Source organism: Orcinus orca, chromosome 3 (genome assembly GCF_937001465.1).
Source record: "Orcinus orca chromosome 3, mOrcOrc1.1, whole genome shotgun sequence".
NCBI classification, from domain to species: domain Eukaryota; kingdom Metazoa; phylum Chordata; class Mammalia; order Artiodactyla; family Delphinidae; genus Orcinus; species Orcinus orca.
In genome coordinates, this window is record NC_064561.1 from 129780206 (window position 1) to 129794566 (window position 14361).

The 14361-nt window shown below is 44.6% G+C and overlaps 1 protein-coding gene and 1 non-coding gene across 6 annotated transcripts in view; one reads left to right on the top strand and one right to left on the bottom strand.

The window, feature by feature from the left end:
- The window catches only part of OCLN (occludin), a 48275-nt gene that overhangs the window by 10982 nt on the left and 22932 nt on the right, over positions 1 to 14361 (bottom strand). For all 5 annotated transcript variants that reach the window (XM_004270784.4, XM_033429959.1, XM_004270783.3 and 2 more), the window contains one exon: positions 2481 to 2626. In XM_004270784.4, coding sequence (XP_004270832.1) covers positions 2481 to 2626 — 146 coding nt within the window. The remainder of the gene's footprint in view (positions 1 to 2480; positions 2627 to 14361) is intronic.
- On the top strand, positions 6078 to 6189 carry LOC117201698 (U6 spliceosomal RNA). The gene has a single exon (XR_004483791.1). It is a non-coding gene; the product is annotated as a U6 spliceosomal RNA (small nuclear RNA).

The window sequence follows — 14361 nt, forward strand, 5'->3', positions numbered from 1 at the left end:
AATCCGGGATTAATTCTAACTGCCTTAAAATTCTAAGGTTAGGACATTATGGTGAGAGCAAAAGGAGCCAGACACCAGAATAATTTCCATATGATTCCATTTTATAAGAGCTCTGATATGGTGACAGGCGTCAAAACAGTGGTGGTGGGGAAAGGGGGGTACCCGTGGAGAAGACAACGTTTTGGGGCGCTTGAAATGCCTCTCTCTCGGTCTGAGGGTAGTTACTTCAGTGACCACATGCGTGAACTCTCATCAGCCTGTATATCAAGATTAGTGCTCTCTACTGAATGTACGTTATGCCTCGGGGGAAACATCTTAGTACTGAGGCACCTCATTCTTCACCTGGACCTCAGACAACGTTCCGATTCTAATTCCTTCTCCATCCACTACAATAATAAGGAGGAGAGGCACTAGTGAGTTACTAAACACCTTCAAGAAACACCTGAAGAAAGACAGGCTACGACTTAACGTGCATCCCTTCGTCATCCGGAAGGACGTACACTGAATCCTCCGGAGCGCTCAATGCTCTGTCGCAGACAACAATCAACAATGTCTACTACCCGCCAGAGGCTGCAAGCTCCTCCCGTCATTACTACACACTGTTGCATTCGTTATCCCTTACCTTGGCACCATCCCCATCCTCCCCTTCTGCTGGGTTCTAAAACTAAGCATCATATTTGCATTTTCCAGGCCTTCAAAAAACTTCTAGGGTGTACTCCTGGAGTACAAACTGGTACAACCCTTATGGAGTACAATTTGACGACATCTATCAAAATAAAATATGCAATTTCCTTTAACCTGGCAATTGTGCTTTTAATATGTTTCCTCCAGATACACTGACATATTTGCAAAGTGATAAATGTGCAAGTTCATTCTCTGCAGAGGTTTGTAATAACAAGACATTGGAGAAAAGTGTGCATCAATGTGGGATTAATAAAACAAATTTTAGTATACCCATTTAATGGAATATTATGTAGCTATAAAACAGATCAGTAAACGCTGTATACTGACATGGACAATCACGAAGATATATTGCTAACAATGCATTTAATATGCTATTGTCTTTTAAAAGGAAAAAATAACCAACATCATATTTGGCATCAACATCATAAAAATAACCCCTGGAAGGACATAAAAGAAATTGGTAACACTAGCTGCCCCTGGGGAGAGAAACTAGACAGCTGGGGACAAAAGAGATTCCCTTTTGCTCCTCTTAAATTTTACATCATGAATGTACTGGCTTATTGAAGAATAAGTAAGATATTTAAACTGTTCCAAATGAATCTGTGAAAATATCTTAGTTCTCATAACAAGGGACAGCATGTGGGAACGCTGTGAAGCCCTGCAGGCCTTACAATTAATTTGGAGGCACAGCTGGTCACAAGATGCATTGTAGGTATTTATTTTGTATGCATGGAAGTCATGCACATCATAGCTTGACCCTTTTAGAAGGACTGCATCTCTGCTGTGTACCTCTGCCTCTCATAGCCTCACATGATTTGGTTTTTGTCAAAAGCCAAAGAGAAGGAGAAGAGAGAAAATGCTCTTCCTCCAAATCATTTACAACTGAAATCAAAAGTAAGCTTGAAAAAAAAAAAAAAAAAGTAAGCTTGATACTGAAGACCAAAATAAAACATACAGAGGGTAAGGCAGAATGCCAGTCGACTTCCAAATTCCATTCCAGGGTAATAATAAGATCTATTCTCTTCAAACTGATTCCATACTTAACTCACCTGCTGGTGTCATCTTAGGGGCTCCAGGCACCCAAACTACTATGCACTCAGAGTGGATCTCTACAAACTCGGCCCCCTAAGTGGCAGTGGAGGTTGGAGATAAAACTTTGAACAAAAATTTCCCAGCAGATAAACCTTTAACTTAGAACGATCAAATTAGCTAAAGGGAAGGTTTATTTTTTTGGTCTACGAAGGAACTTGGAGTTCTAGAATTATATACAGGAACATTAATTTATCATCCTCAGGCAAACTACATCCAAGTCCTTAACAATATCCCCAACATCTCTCTCTTGTCATTAAGGTGAATTAGACTTAGGCTTCAGGGTAACCTAAAACCGCAATGGGGATACTATTTCCATAACCTGAATGGTACCTACTCTAGGCCAGAAACTCACTGGGAGGTTTTTCACACCACAGGTAAAACAAAATCTAGAGGTTTTATCAGTTTCACATCCCCTAGCAAAAGAGATCTAATAATTATAGGAAGGAGGAGAGACTGAGAACCACACTTAGCTCTGCTATCAATCGGTAATACCCTTCCACCCTCATCTAAACTTCAAAACCAGAAATAGGAAAGAACCACATTCCGCCTCCACCTATAAGGCAGAGATCAGTCTCCAGCCTTTATGAAAACTGTTGGGTTTTTTTTTTTTGGCAAATGGCACAAAACAGCAACTGATTTATAAACACATGCAAATACTCACTTTTTCGGACTCATTCTAGCAAAAGAAGGAAGACGCTACTTACGGTGTTGTTTTATAGGAAGACTCTGGATACAGTCGCTTCTCGTTCACTTTACCATTGGAGGAGTAGGCCACGGGGCTGTCCACTCTCTCCCCGTAGTCAGAAAGGGGAGGAGGCATGTCTTGTGTGCCTGCAGAAACGTTTTTAACCTAAGGAAACAGTCCCAAGAGACTCAGTTAGTATTTAGCCTGTAACATAAAAGGGGGAAGAAATGAAAGAAAAATATCATATATAAAATTATCTAATATTTATCGGGCTCATTAAATATTATTAACCTATCTGACTACCTTGTTATTATCCAGTGTTAACAGTCAAATCAGCACAGAAATGGTGCTATTGTTAGTTTAACAAATCCAGAATCAATTACAAACAAGAAAAAAATCCAAATTCCCTGATCCTCATCCTGATGTGATTAGGTTTAATAATTATCCACCCCATCTTAGGAAGACTAATCTCATTTTATCCGGCCTAGGTCCGAGTTAGAACGAGAATTTTCATTTCTAACAAGTTCTAAGGTAATGCTTATGCTGCTGTCTGGGCACCACTCTTGGAAAACCACTAACCTAGCACAAAGAACATTGATTCTTCTCAATCCATTCACCCTATACATGGAATGTTAAAACTACATTAAGAAGCTCAAACTGATTTCTGCTATGGTTCTTTAATAACAGATTTGTTTGTTCTCCCTTTACTTTCTCAATGGCTCTATCACCAATAGCCTACAGTCACAGCATCACTGCCTTCCCTCTCTACCTTTCTTATTCCATTCTGATGTGTGAGTGAACGTGTTCTAAGAAGTAATACACATTGGAGATGATGCCTTGTTAACCTGAAAGGTTTCCCAGAGAACCTCTGGGAGAAGGTTTTGTATCTAATAAGCATAGCCAATTCGAGTCTCAACATTACCTGTTAGACGTAGTAGGTCCAACACTCTTTAAATTTCACCTAAAAATCTTCACATTATTGCATATTACTCTGCCAGAAAAACAATAACTGCTAAGCCCAGACAAGTCATTGAGTTGGTTTGAAGTCAAGGAATAAAACTAAGGTGTGGGGGGAAAAGAAAAAAAACACTAAAAATTATGTCTGTGAAAAAGAGCAACTTTTCAAACTTACGGATGATGGGATTGCTTTAGCTTGGTGACGAGCACAATGGCATCCAATTACCTGGGCTCACTCCAGATCTGCCAACTACCCAACTACAAGTTCTAGAAAACCTCAATATCTACCTGCTTCATAAAGTTGTTTTGGCAATTAAATGAGATGACGAGGTATCACATTTAGCACAGGGCCTTTATGAACACAGTAAAGCCTCAGAAGATGCTGGTTTCTGGGATTAAAGCCACTGGATCTAAACAAAGAATTTTTACAAGTATTTGAAGGGGATGGCAGACTTTTAATTGGATTATTTTGCTGTTATAAATCTTCACAATTAGATTCAACATAGCATATGTCCCTGCCACACACACACAAACTTTACATTCTGTTGTCCGTCTAGCATAGCATTAAAACGTGACCTGCTCCTTTCCTGTCACTGCACTACCACATGTCAAAAGATATTTACTTACCCACCCCTTGAAGTACACAAAGGTATTTAATCTTGATTGTTTAATATTCCCATGAGCCAGAAAGGAATGGAATCACTTCCTTCTGAAAGTGGAGTTTGGCAGCAACTGGGAAACCAGGGGGTGGGTTGCCAGGGAGTGTGCTCAGATCCCACAACGGGGGGGCCGGGTGGGAACCATTCTTGGCACCTACTGAATTCCTGAGGACTTGACACCATCACTAAGCTTCACAAATACCGGCCAAGCCAGAGGCGTATTCTCATTCTGGAGACTTCAGATTTAAAAGACCTCCCTTTCTTAAAAACCCATTTAACTCTTCTCTTTGCAAATTTAGCAGAGGGTGCGGAGCTCATGGATTTCCTACTGACCCTGGCAAACCGGAAACCAAAACCTTACAAAAGAGGTGTCTGGGTGTCTTTGCAGAGACTTCCTACTGCCCAGAATGGAATGTTCTTCCCCCTTTCTTTGCCAGCTAATCCTTAAGTGGACTTCAAGTCCTGGCTCACTACCAAGTAGGGATGGTGCCACTACCTCCCGGGGGCCTTCCACAAATGTCCCTGCTGGATGAGGCGCCTCCCTGTCCTCCTGTCTCGCCAGCAACTGGGCATACAAACCTCCCAGCAGAGCGCGTGTGTACAGACTGTTTACGCACAGGGTGACGCTGCTCCCACACCTCTAACTTCAATGGGCGGTGGGCTGCTCTTAAAGCCACCGCTGTCTGCCTGCTACAGCATGCCACATACTGAACTGAGGGATCGTTTAGTAGGTACAACCTTACAGGGAAATACTATAAGCAGATGAGTTAGGGGGTCCCTGGAGAAACAGACCCAGGAATGGCTTTCTTTTTTGTTGTTGTTGTTTTTGTTTTTGTTTTGCGGTACGCGGGCCTCTCACTGTTGTGGCCTCTCCTGTTGCGGAGCACAGGCTCCGGACGCGCAGGCTCAGCGGCCACGGCTCACGGGCCCAGCCGCTCCGCTGCATGTGGGATCTTCCCGGACCGGGGCACAAACCACGTCCCCTGCATCAGCAGGCGGACTCTCAACCACTGCGCCACCAGGGAAGCCCCAGGAATGGCTTTCTTGACATAAGAGAAGCCATTTTGTGATCTAAGCCTGGCCACAGGGCTCACCCTTGAACAGGTCTCAGTAATTTATGATATTGAGGGAACAAAGGAATGCAGGAACGGGGAAAAGGCACTCAAACGACAGTGCAGTGATAAGGCAGAGTCCTAGTTCCTCCTCAAGGGATACACATCATAATATATCTTTGAGTTCTGCAGGTACTAAGGACCCCCACCCAGGTGGAGGATGGAATGATGATGGTGCCACTCTTGACTTCAATCAACTAAAGCTTGGACTCTGTGGACCTTTGCCCCAATTCTATGCTGAATTCTCCTCCGCTCAAGCCCCTTCACGAATACGCAAGTACCCTTAGCTTAAAACTTCCCTAATTTCACTGTTCAGACAGACACTGCTTTGGAGAAGATCCCCAGTGTTCTCCTCACTTGCTGCAAGTAATAATAAGTTCTTTCTTCTCCCGACCTTTGGCTTGGTTGTGTCTATCAGCTCAACAGCCACCAAGAGGTGAACCCAGTTTTCAGGGTTTTTTTTCAGAAAAAAACCCTTTTCAGAAAAGGGGAAGCAAGGGCTCAGGGTGCTAGACAACTTTCCCAAAGACCCACACCTAATAAGTGGTAAGGTGCGGTTTATATACTTCAAAGCCTCAGCTCCAATACACGGCCCCTCCCTGGGCAGCCTCCTACCTTCCTTCCTCTATGGGTCTTCAAAGTCCAGCCCAGTACCTGGCACAAAGCAGGAGCCCAGAGTCTGCCGCATAAAGGTTACTTCATTTATTACTGTTCTACTTCTACACTGTATGTATCCAACCGCCTTATCAGATGAGCTGCTCTGAGCTGATGCTTATCTCTTAGAGTCAGCAGAACTAGACTAGCCCGAACACTGACTTCACCCTCCAGCACAGGTCTTTCATGACTTCAACCTTCTTCATACACGTGCACAAAAAATTCCAAGGCCATGCTCGCTTGGGCAGAACATACACTAAAATTAGAACAATACGGAGAAGATTAATTATTAGCATGGCCCCTGCGCAAGGATGACATGCAAATCTGTGACGTGATACATAGTTTTGAAAAAAAAAAAACACCCAGCCAGACTCAAAGGTGAGTAAGAAGCAGCCTTTGTCCTCGAAAGGAGCTTAAGTGTCTAGAGGCAGAAGCAAAATATATTTGTAAAACAAGGAGTAAGTTCATTTTTTTCCTTTTATGCTTCGCATTTCCCAAAAGAAAATATTACTTTTTCTCACGGTACCAATGCAAAGTGAGTACAAACCTGCCGCTTTCAAAGGACAGTGGGAGGAAGCTGGGAAGCCCCAGTGAGGAGGGACCAGTATTAGAAATTTATGAGTCCTCAGCCTGTGCTTCCTATGATGAGAAAAGGGATTTGAGACTCACTGTTATTACTGATAGGATCCCAAGCCAGTCCATAATACCTGATGATGTAGCCAAAGTTCTTTAAAACAACAACGAAACAACCCTACCATTTTAATAACTATAGTAAAATTTTAAAGACTTAGAACCTGAGAAATACTTGGCTTCATTCTGAACAGCAAATGGTGAACAGGTTTCCTCAAGTAACTTGAAACTAGCTCTAAGAAATTAGGGGCAGAAGAAAGCAGGGTGAAAAACCACAAATGCAGGAAGATTTGCCGCCTTCTACTAAGCACTGAGGGGAAAGGAAAGTTTGAGAGTCAAGCGAACGCTGGAACTGCTGCTGCGAAGCCAAGAGAAGCCTCGGGGCCTGGGGGGCTGATCCGGGGCTCCCACCCGCAGGCCCTCCGGCGGGGGAGCTGGGGTTCGGGGGCAGCCGTGGGGCGGAAGGGCACTACACGCACAGAAATCCACACGGCAGCGCCCAGCTGGCCGCTCTTCACTGGGATCTGCCTGAAGAGTTCCTGGCCCTAGTGGCACCCTTGCCGCACAGACAGACTTTATAAAAGGGAAAGACGAGACAGTAGAAGACAGACGGGCTGAGGCCGAGAAGAGAAAAGACCCTGAACCAATCAAAGAAGGACACAGGCAGACTCTAGAGACTAAATTCAAAAAGGACAAGCACTCTCACAGACCATGTTTAAGGAGTAGGATTTTTTTTTTTTTTTTTTTTTTGGCGGTACTCGGGCCTCTCACTGTTGTGGCCTCTCCCGCTGCCGAGCACAGGCTCCGGACGCGCAGGCTCAGCGGCCATGGCTCACGGGCCCAGCCGCTCTGCGACATGCGGGATCTTCCCAGACTGGGGCACGAACCCGTGTCCCCTGCATCGGCAGGCGGACTCTCAACCACTGCGCCACCAGGGAAGCCCAGGAATTATTAATTTAAGGGGACAGGAAACGTTTTACCAAGATTCACATTCCAATCAAGAAAGAACTAAAGTGTCTCTGAAATGTCAAAATGAAATAAATTCAAGTGAAATAATTTCAAAAGATCTTCACGACAGGTAGTTATAATGAGGACAAATTTTTATTCAGAATTTAATTACACTCATTAGAAGTGTTCTATGTCACTTGTGAAAAAAATCTTTGTTAACTAACCGTCTTTGGAGAATTAATGAAAACGTCGTATATCCCTGTGGGGTGCCAAGGGGAAAACAAAGAGGGCGACTCAGGGCAGCTCTCATCCCAACACCTGTCAGCACGGAGCCGTCCGACCCTGGGACCAGGATGGAGCTGCACGATCACGCTTATCAACACTACTGACTCACAAGCAGCCTCTCCGCCCCGACTCCTTGAAGTCAGGGATGGAATAAAAAAAGGTGAAGAATGTTTTAGGTCAATTCACCCCTGTAAAACAAAGTTTGGGAAAAACCTTTCTCTCCACACAAATCAACTGCATACTTCATCTGGAATGAGTACAAGCAAAAAGGAGGGAAGACAGCCACGCCCCATCTTGCTCTTCGTTCCTAGCTCACACAACACGGGGAGTCAGACTAGACCTGCATCATGAGAGGGAAGTTCATGTGTCAGGCAAAACCTGACCCCATTTGGTCCTCACCATTGCCCGGTGAGATAGGGCTATCTCCATACTCAGATGAGGAAACTGAGTCTCTAAGGTCCAATTAATTTGCTCAAGGTCATACAGAAGGTGACAGGGTACAGGGGGGATGTAAACCCCGTCCACCTGACTCCCAAGCTCAGCTGTTTCTGGCATAACAAACTGATACCTCAGTAATTTAAATATGGCTTGAGGTACCCATCTCATCTGGGCACTGACTATTCCCAGTAAGAAAAGGAACTATTCTCATTGCCTTCACTCCTCACCACATCCGAGTAAGATACGATGTGAATCCATTTTGAAGAGTTTTATTTGCCTACTGGACTATCATTCTAAAAGCAGCTTTTGACACAAAATTACTGATATGTGCTTAGTCATCGGGTTCCTTTTGTTTATGTCAGAGTGTAGGAACACCACCCTCAAAAGGCAAACAGAAGGGGTTTTCCTGCTTGGTAATTAAAGTGGAGAAATATGCCAGACATCACAGGGAGGAGGACCCTCATCTCAAAGTACCATGTCCAGTTTTACAACCCGAGGTCCACCTTCCCGGCCATGTGCCCTTGCACTACAAGTTTTCAAAACACTAAGTGGTCCAACTCGTTTTTCCCGTTTTGATATTTTACACTCACAGATGCTCCCCCAACAAGAGCCTGAAAACTGCCTCTGGAAAGTTCCCTCAGACTTTTCTCCACCCTTGGTGGCTTGAAGGCAAATGCTCCCAAACAGACTAATCCCACAAAGGAAGAGATCATGGACCAGGCTTGGGCAAGTCTGATCAATTTACGTTGATCAGATGGCTCTGGGGATTTAGCAAACACCATGTTCCCTATCCAAACGCAGGCTGCCCACAGGGAAGTACTAACATACACCAGGTAAAGCTGAATTCTGGGGCTTCCCTGGTGGTGCAGTGGTTGAGAGTCCGCCTGCCGATGCAGGGGATGCGGGTTTGTGCCCCGGTCCGGGAGGATCCCGCGTGCTGCGGAGCGGCTGGGCCCGTGAGCCATGGCCACTGAGCCTGCGCGTCCGGAGCCTGTGCTCCGCAACGGGAGAAGCCACAACAGTGAGAGGCCCCAACAGTGAGAGGCCCTCGTACCGCAAAAAAAAGAAAAAAAAGGTGAGACGTGCAGGCTCAGCAGCCATGGCTCATGGGCCCAGCCGCTCCGCGGCATGTGGGATCTTCCCGGACCGGGGCACGAACCCATGTCCCCTGCATCGGCAGGCGGACTCTCAACCACTGCGCCACCAGGGAAGCCCCAGCCTGCATTTTAACACTCGTGTATCTAATGCCAGCCTCCCCAGCAGGTGTGCCGCAGGCACAGCACACCTTAGTCCTCAGAGCCCATGCCAGCCACCACCTAGGGTTCCAAATCCCCTTCAGTTTACTGTAGTACTCCACACAACCTCAGCATTTTCTAAGCATGCCATGCCTGGAAGAGACCTTATGCATATCTTAACTCAAATCCCACTGGGCTTGCAGTATTATAGCTGCAGCCTGGCTCTATGGAACAGTGGTTCTCAAAGTGTGTTCCCCAGACCAGTAGCATCAACATCACCTGGGAACTCAGAAATGCCAGTTCTCAGGTCCCATTCCAGATCCACTGCACGAGAAACACTGCGGGTGGGCCCAGCAAGCTGTTTTAACCAGCTCTCCCTGTGATTCTGACGCTTGCTAAGGTTTGAGAACCACTGATGGAGGACAGTTTTCCTCGATGTCACAGACAACTGCCCTGTTTAGACCATTATACCCATAGTTAGAATTAACTCTATTTAGTGCTGGAAATCTAGGAATCCCTGCATTCAGAAAGCCACAAAGACACTCACCAGCTCTAACACACATCCTACCTCACCTTCCATTACAACTCTCTACACCAGCCCCCCAGGATGCCCTCGACAGATAGGGCCTTCCGTCCGCCACGCTGCTGGGTTCTGAAGGTCAGTCCATGGATAGGACACTTCCATTCTTGTTCCATTTCATGCCACCTGAGACCACAGATAATAGTGAAATCTTTCCCAGGGTGAGAGCCCGGTATACCAATTGTCGGCAGCCCCCAGGAACTGCTCTTACGTTAAAGAACACTTGGACTTACTGGTTGAAAATAAGAAAGCTATTCGCGTTTCTTCAGCTGTCTAACACTGATTACCACCACCGCCCGGTCCCAGTCACCTGCCCCACCTGGACCTGTTCCCTGTTCCTGTGTGCAAGGAGATGATACGCAGAGTCTGCCTACACCCTTCAAAAAAACATTTGTTCTTATCTCGCAGCAAGCTTACAAGTAAGAGGAAAATTAATAGTTTAACAACTGCAACCAACATTAAATGTATTTATATTTTGGGTACTCTTACCCAAGCTCCCTTATTTGATGCCATCATTGCAAATACTAACAATTATTCCTCTGGCTAAAATTTATTGGGCATTAATAAATTATGTGCTGGCCCTGAGCTAAGCCCTTTAATTGTTACAGGATCAGCATAAACATGCTGTAGGTGAAACTTTTATTTTCCCCATTGACACATGAGAAACCTATTAAATGAACAGACAAAGTGATTACCTTCATCAGAGTCCAAGGATACCAAAAGCTACCCAAGGCTGACCACAAAGGACAGGGGTCCAGGACCCTGACCCCTCTCTACACCCAGGCCTGATCATCCTTACTAGCTCCTACCTTGACAGGTAAATGTTGGGAACAATGCTATAACAATGCTGCATCACAATGTCAAAGCTTAGAAACTTCTAGAAATAGGCTACCTAAATAATATACTTTGTATGTATGTATGTATGTATGTATTTATTTATGGCTGCATTGGGTCTTCATTGCTGCACGTGGGCTTTCTCCAGTTGCAGCAAGCAGGGGCTACTCTTCGTGGTGGTGTGCAGGCTTCTCACTGCAGAGCACGGGCTCTAGGCATGAGGGCTTCAGTAGTTGTGGCACGCAGGCTCAGGAGTTGTGGCTCTCAGGCTTTAGAGCACTGGCACAGTAGTTGTGACAACATGGGCTTAGTTGCTCTGTGGCATGTGGGCTCGTCCCCTGCACTGGCAGGCGGATTCTTAACCACCGCACCACCAGGGAAGTCCCTACACTCAGCTTTTAGATCTAAACATTTCGTACTTAAAAACAGGATCTTGTTTAACAACCTTTATTTACTACTTGGTAATAATGAAGAAATAGTTTATGGCATGTTCTCTCCAAACTTAGTTTATTCTTGCTTCTGACATTAATTATGTGGCATAACAAGAAAAGGTGCAACTTAAGAGACAGACAGAAAATACTCCCTGAGAACTGGCATGCTGATTTGTGGTAGAGATAAGCACTTTACACGTTATCTCATTTTAATGATAGTTTTATTAACTATGAACTATTTCCCCAATTCTACTGGCAAAGAAAACTGAGGCTCAGAGATCTCAGAGGAAAAAAAAAAACCACACCAAAAAATTACAAGTTATAAAGGCAAATGTAACACTTGTCCTGCTGGTTAGTACATCTGGCTTGAGACAAATTACTGAAGCCCTCTGCAAACTTCAGTGTCCCCTTGTATAAGAATATTCACACTGTAAAGATGTATAGAGTGGCTACGCCTACTTAGGAAATGGTGGTTCCTACCTTTCTTTTACTGTGACTTTTTAAAAAACTTTATTGCCAAAATAAAGATGTGAAGCTCAATCCCAAGTCAGCCTGATGTACTATACTGAAAAGAGCACTGAGAAACCAGAGTCCAAACTTCTAGCCCTGACACATCAAATCACCACCAACAAGCCTCCTTCTTACTACTGTGTCTACCTCGCAGGTCTTCAGCTTCCTTTGTGTAAGTTCACTGAGATAGACTGGATGACCTTACCCTAAGGTCCCAGACTGCTCTCAGATTCTGTTTTCTTTCACTTTACCAAAGCCAAACCAAAACTTATTCACAGGAGCACCTGAAACTGAAGTGCATAACCTTCAGTTACTATTTCACCAGAATACTGCAGGTATCAACAAAAACTAATCTTAAGTACACACATTTTACAATCAACTCTTTAATATTTACCGTAGGTGTGTGCTTTTCCAAAGCCAGACCCCAGTTCTAAGTACTCGCTCTAGAGAAAACGAAGATGTATGTCTTGATATTTATACTTATGACCTTCTGGAAATGCAGGTGGGGGAAGAGAGATTTGAAACAGAGATTAACATGAAATACTCATCTTCATGGGCACAAGGGTATCAGCCCCTCCCAACTCAGCTGCAGCACTCCTGGCTGAAGAGTCCCCCTACCAGCATTCTCAGTGTGTTGGCAGGACGCAGCTCCTTAAACCACAGTCCCCTGCTGTTCTGTGAGGCCAAGCTCAAAGGGGCAGAAAGGGATCTGAGTGGCGTGACACCCTCCCGGGAAGAGCCAGCAGACTACTGAGGAGCACTGGGGTGAAGTGGGCTCAGAAAGCTACTCAGAAACACGTCCTAAGCTATTCAAATCGCACTCTGCATTTAAGCCTGGTCAGATGACACACACATAAAAAATAAAAGGGCAATTACAATTAACCCATGTAGCTCATATTCAGGTAGTAAGTATTATCCACAGAGCAGTTTCTCTAGAAACCATCTCCCCATCCCACACAGTAACTGTGGGAACTGCCATGTGCTGGATTATGTGAGAAGGGCCCTGCCCTTGGGCACAGTGGGTTAGTGTGAGGATGGCCGCCTGACCCAAGGCTACTTATGCATCAGGGCCCCTTCCCCAGGCAAGTCTCAGACGAAGCACTAATATGAACAACAAGAGCTCTAAGTAGCTGCTTTCTGCTCCCCTTCTCCATGCGAAAATGAAGCCTACCAGGCAGGAGGGAGTCAAGATGAGAAAGCAGATCCCAATGGACTTGAAGTCCTGACTTTAGCTGTTCATGAAACACAGCCACATCCCTACCTCTGTGGCTAAGTTGTTTTGACTCTTTCTAGGATTTCATAAATCACCCCCCAAAATCTTGCAGATATATTCCTCTTCTTACCTATGCTAACTTAAGTTCTGTTTTTGTCAACTGTAACTAGGACTCACGCAACACCAAAATTCTTTTCTGCACAGCCAGCTGTCTTCCTTTCAACATCCCTGTAAGGCAGACAGCCATATATTACTGGTCTTCTTCATTTTCTCACATGCATCTCACATTAGTCTTGAGAGGCAGACCAAATAATATAGCCAATTTTATAGATAAGAAAACTGAGGATCAGAAGGGGTAATCTGTTTACCAAAGAATGCTGGAGTCAGGACTCAAACCCAGAGCTTTAGGGTCCAGTGCTGTTGTCCCTCCACCAGGAATTCTCCCCAAACTAGACTTCCTTGACATACATGTGGGTTAAAAATAACAGAACTGATCTACCTAGAGTCACAGCAAAAGCAATGAAGCTAGAATTCAAACCCTGGGATTCCACCTGCCTGATATACTGCTTCTATTAGACAGAAGTAGAAAAGACAGCATTACACAGCAAGAGTAGAAGAAAGGGGAAGACTACCAGTCCCACAGGGCTGTTCATCTGAGACTAAACGAAGGGTCTCCTCTAAAGCAACGCAAAAACCCTGCAGAGCCTAGTTTTCTGGCCAGTACATAGTAACACTACTTAGGGCAACGGAGAGGAAGTCCACCCAGAGTGAAAACAGCTGAGGGTACCTTCTCTGATTACAACGGAACCATTAGTTCCATTCCCAGAACTGAGAAGCACTTCAGTCATGCAATCAAGGCAACAGAAAAGGGAAGGAACACATCATGGTCTTTTCTAATTAAAGTAGGAAAGTCACTCTGGAGACAGGTCACCTCTGGGAGCAGGCAGAAGCAGGTGGATGGGAGAGTAAAAAACACATGGGGTAATGTAACTTAGACCTCGTATTGTAATTCTTGGGTAGGATGATGGGTGTTCATTATGAAAAAAATCAATAAATACAAAAAAGGCTATGAATGGACCAAAGACAACAAGGTCATGAACTAAGAATTGGGAATAATTTATTTCTGTGTACCTGAAACCAATCTGAAAAAAAAAAACAAAAACAAAGAGACAGAGAAAATGTAATCACTAAGGCTTTCCCTAAGAGCACACTGGCATGGAAATGCTAGACTAGGGCTCTAGTCCTGGCTTTGTCACATTACGTGAGCCCAGGCATGTAAATTAAAAATGATTTCCATTTCCATAACAGCTAAGTTACCTTCAACATCAATTTTCTCCATTTTCAAAAAAAGTACCACATACTTACTGTAAGAAAATTACTTTTTACATAATTATTCTGGTCAAAAATTGGAAAA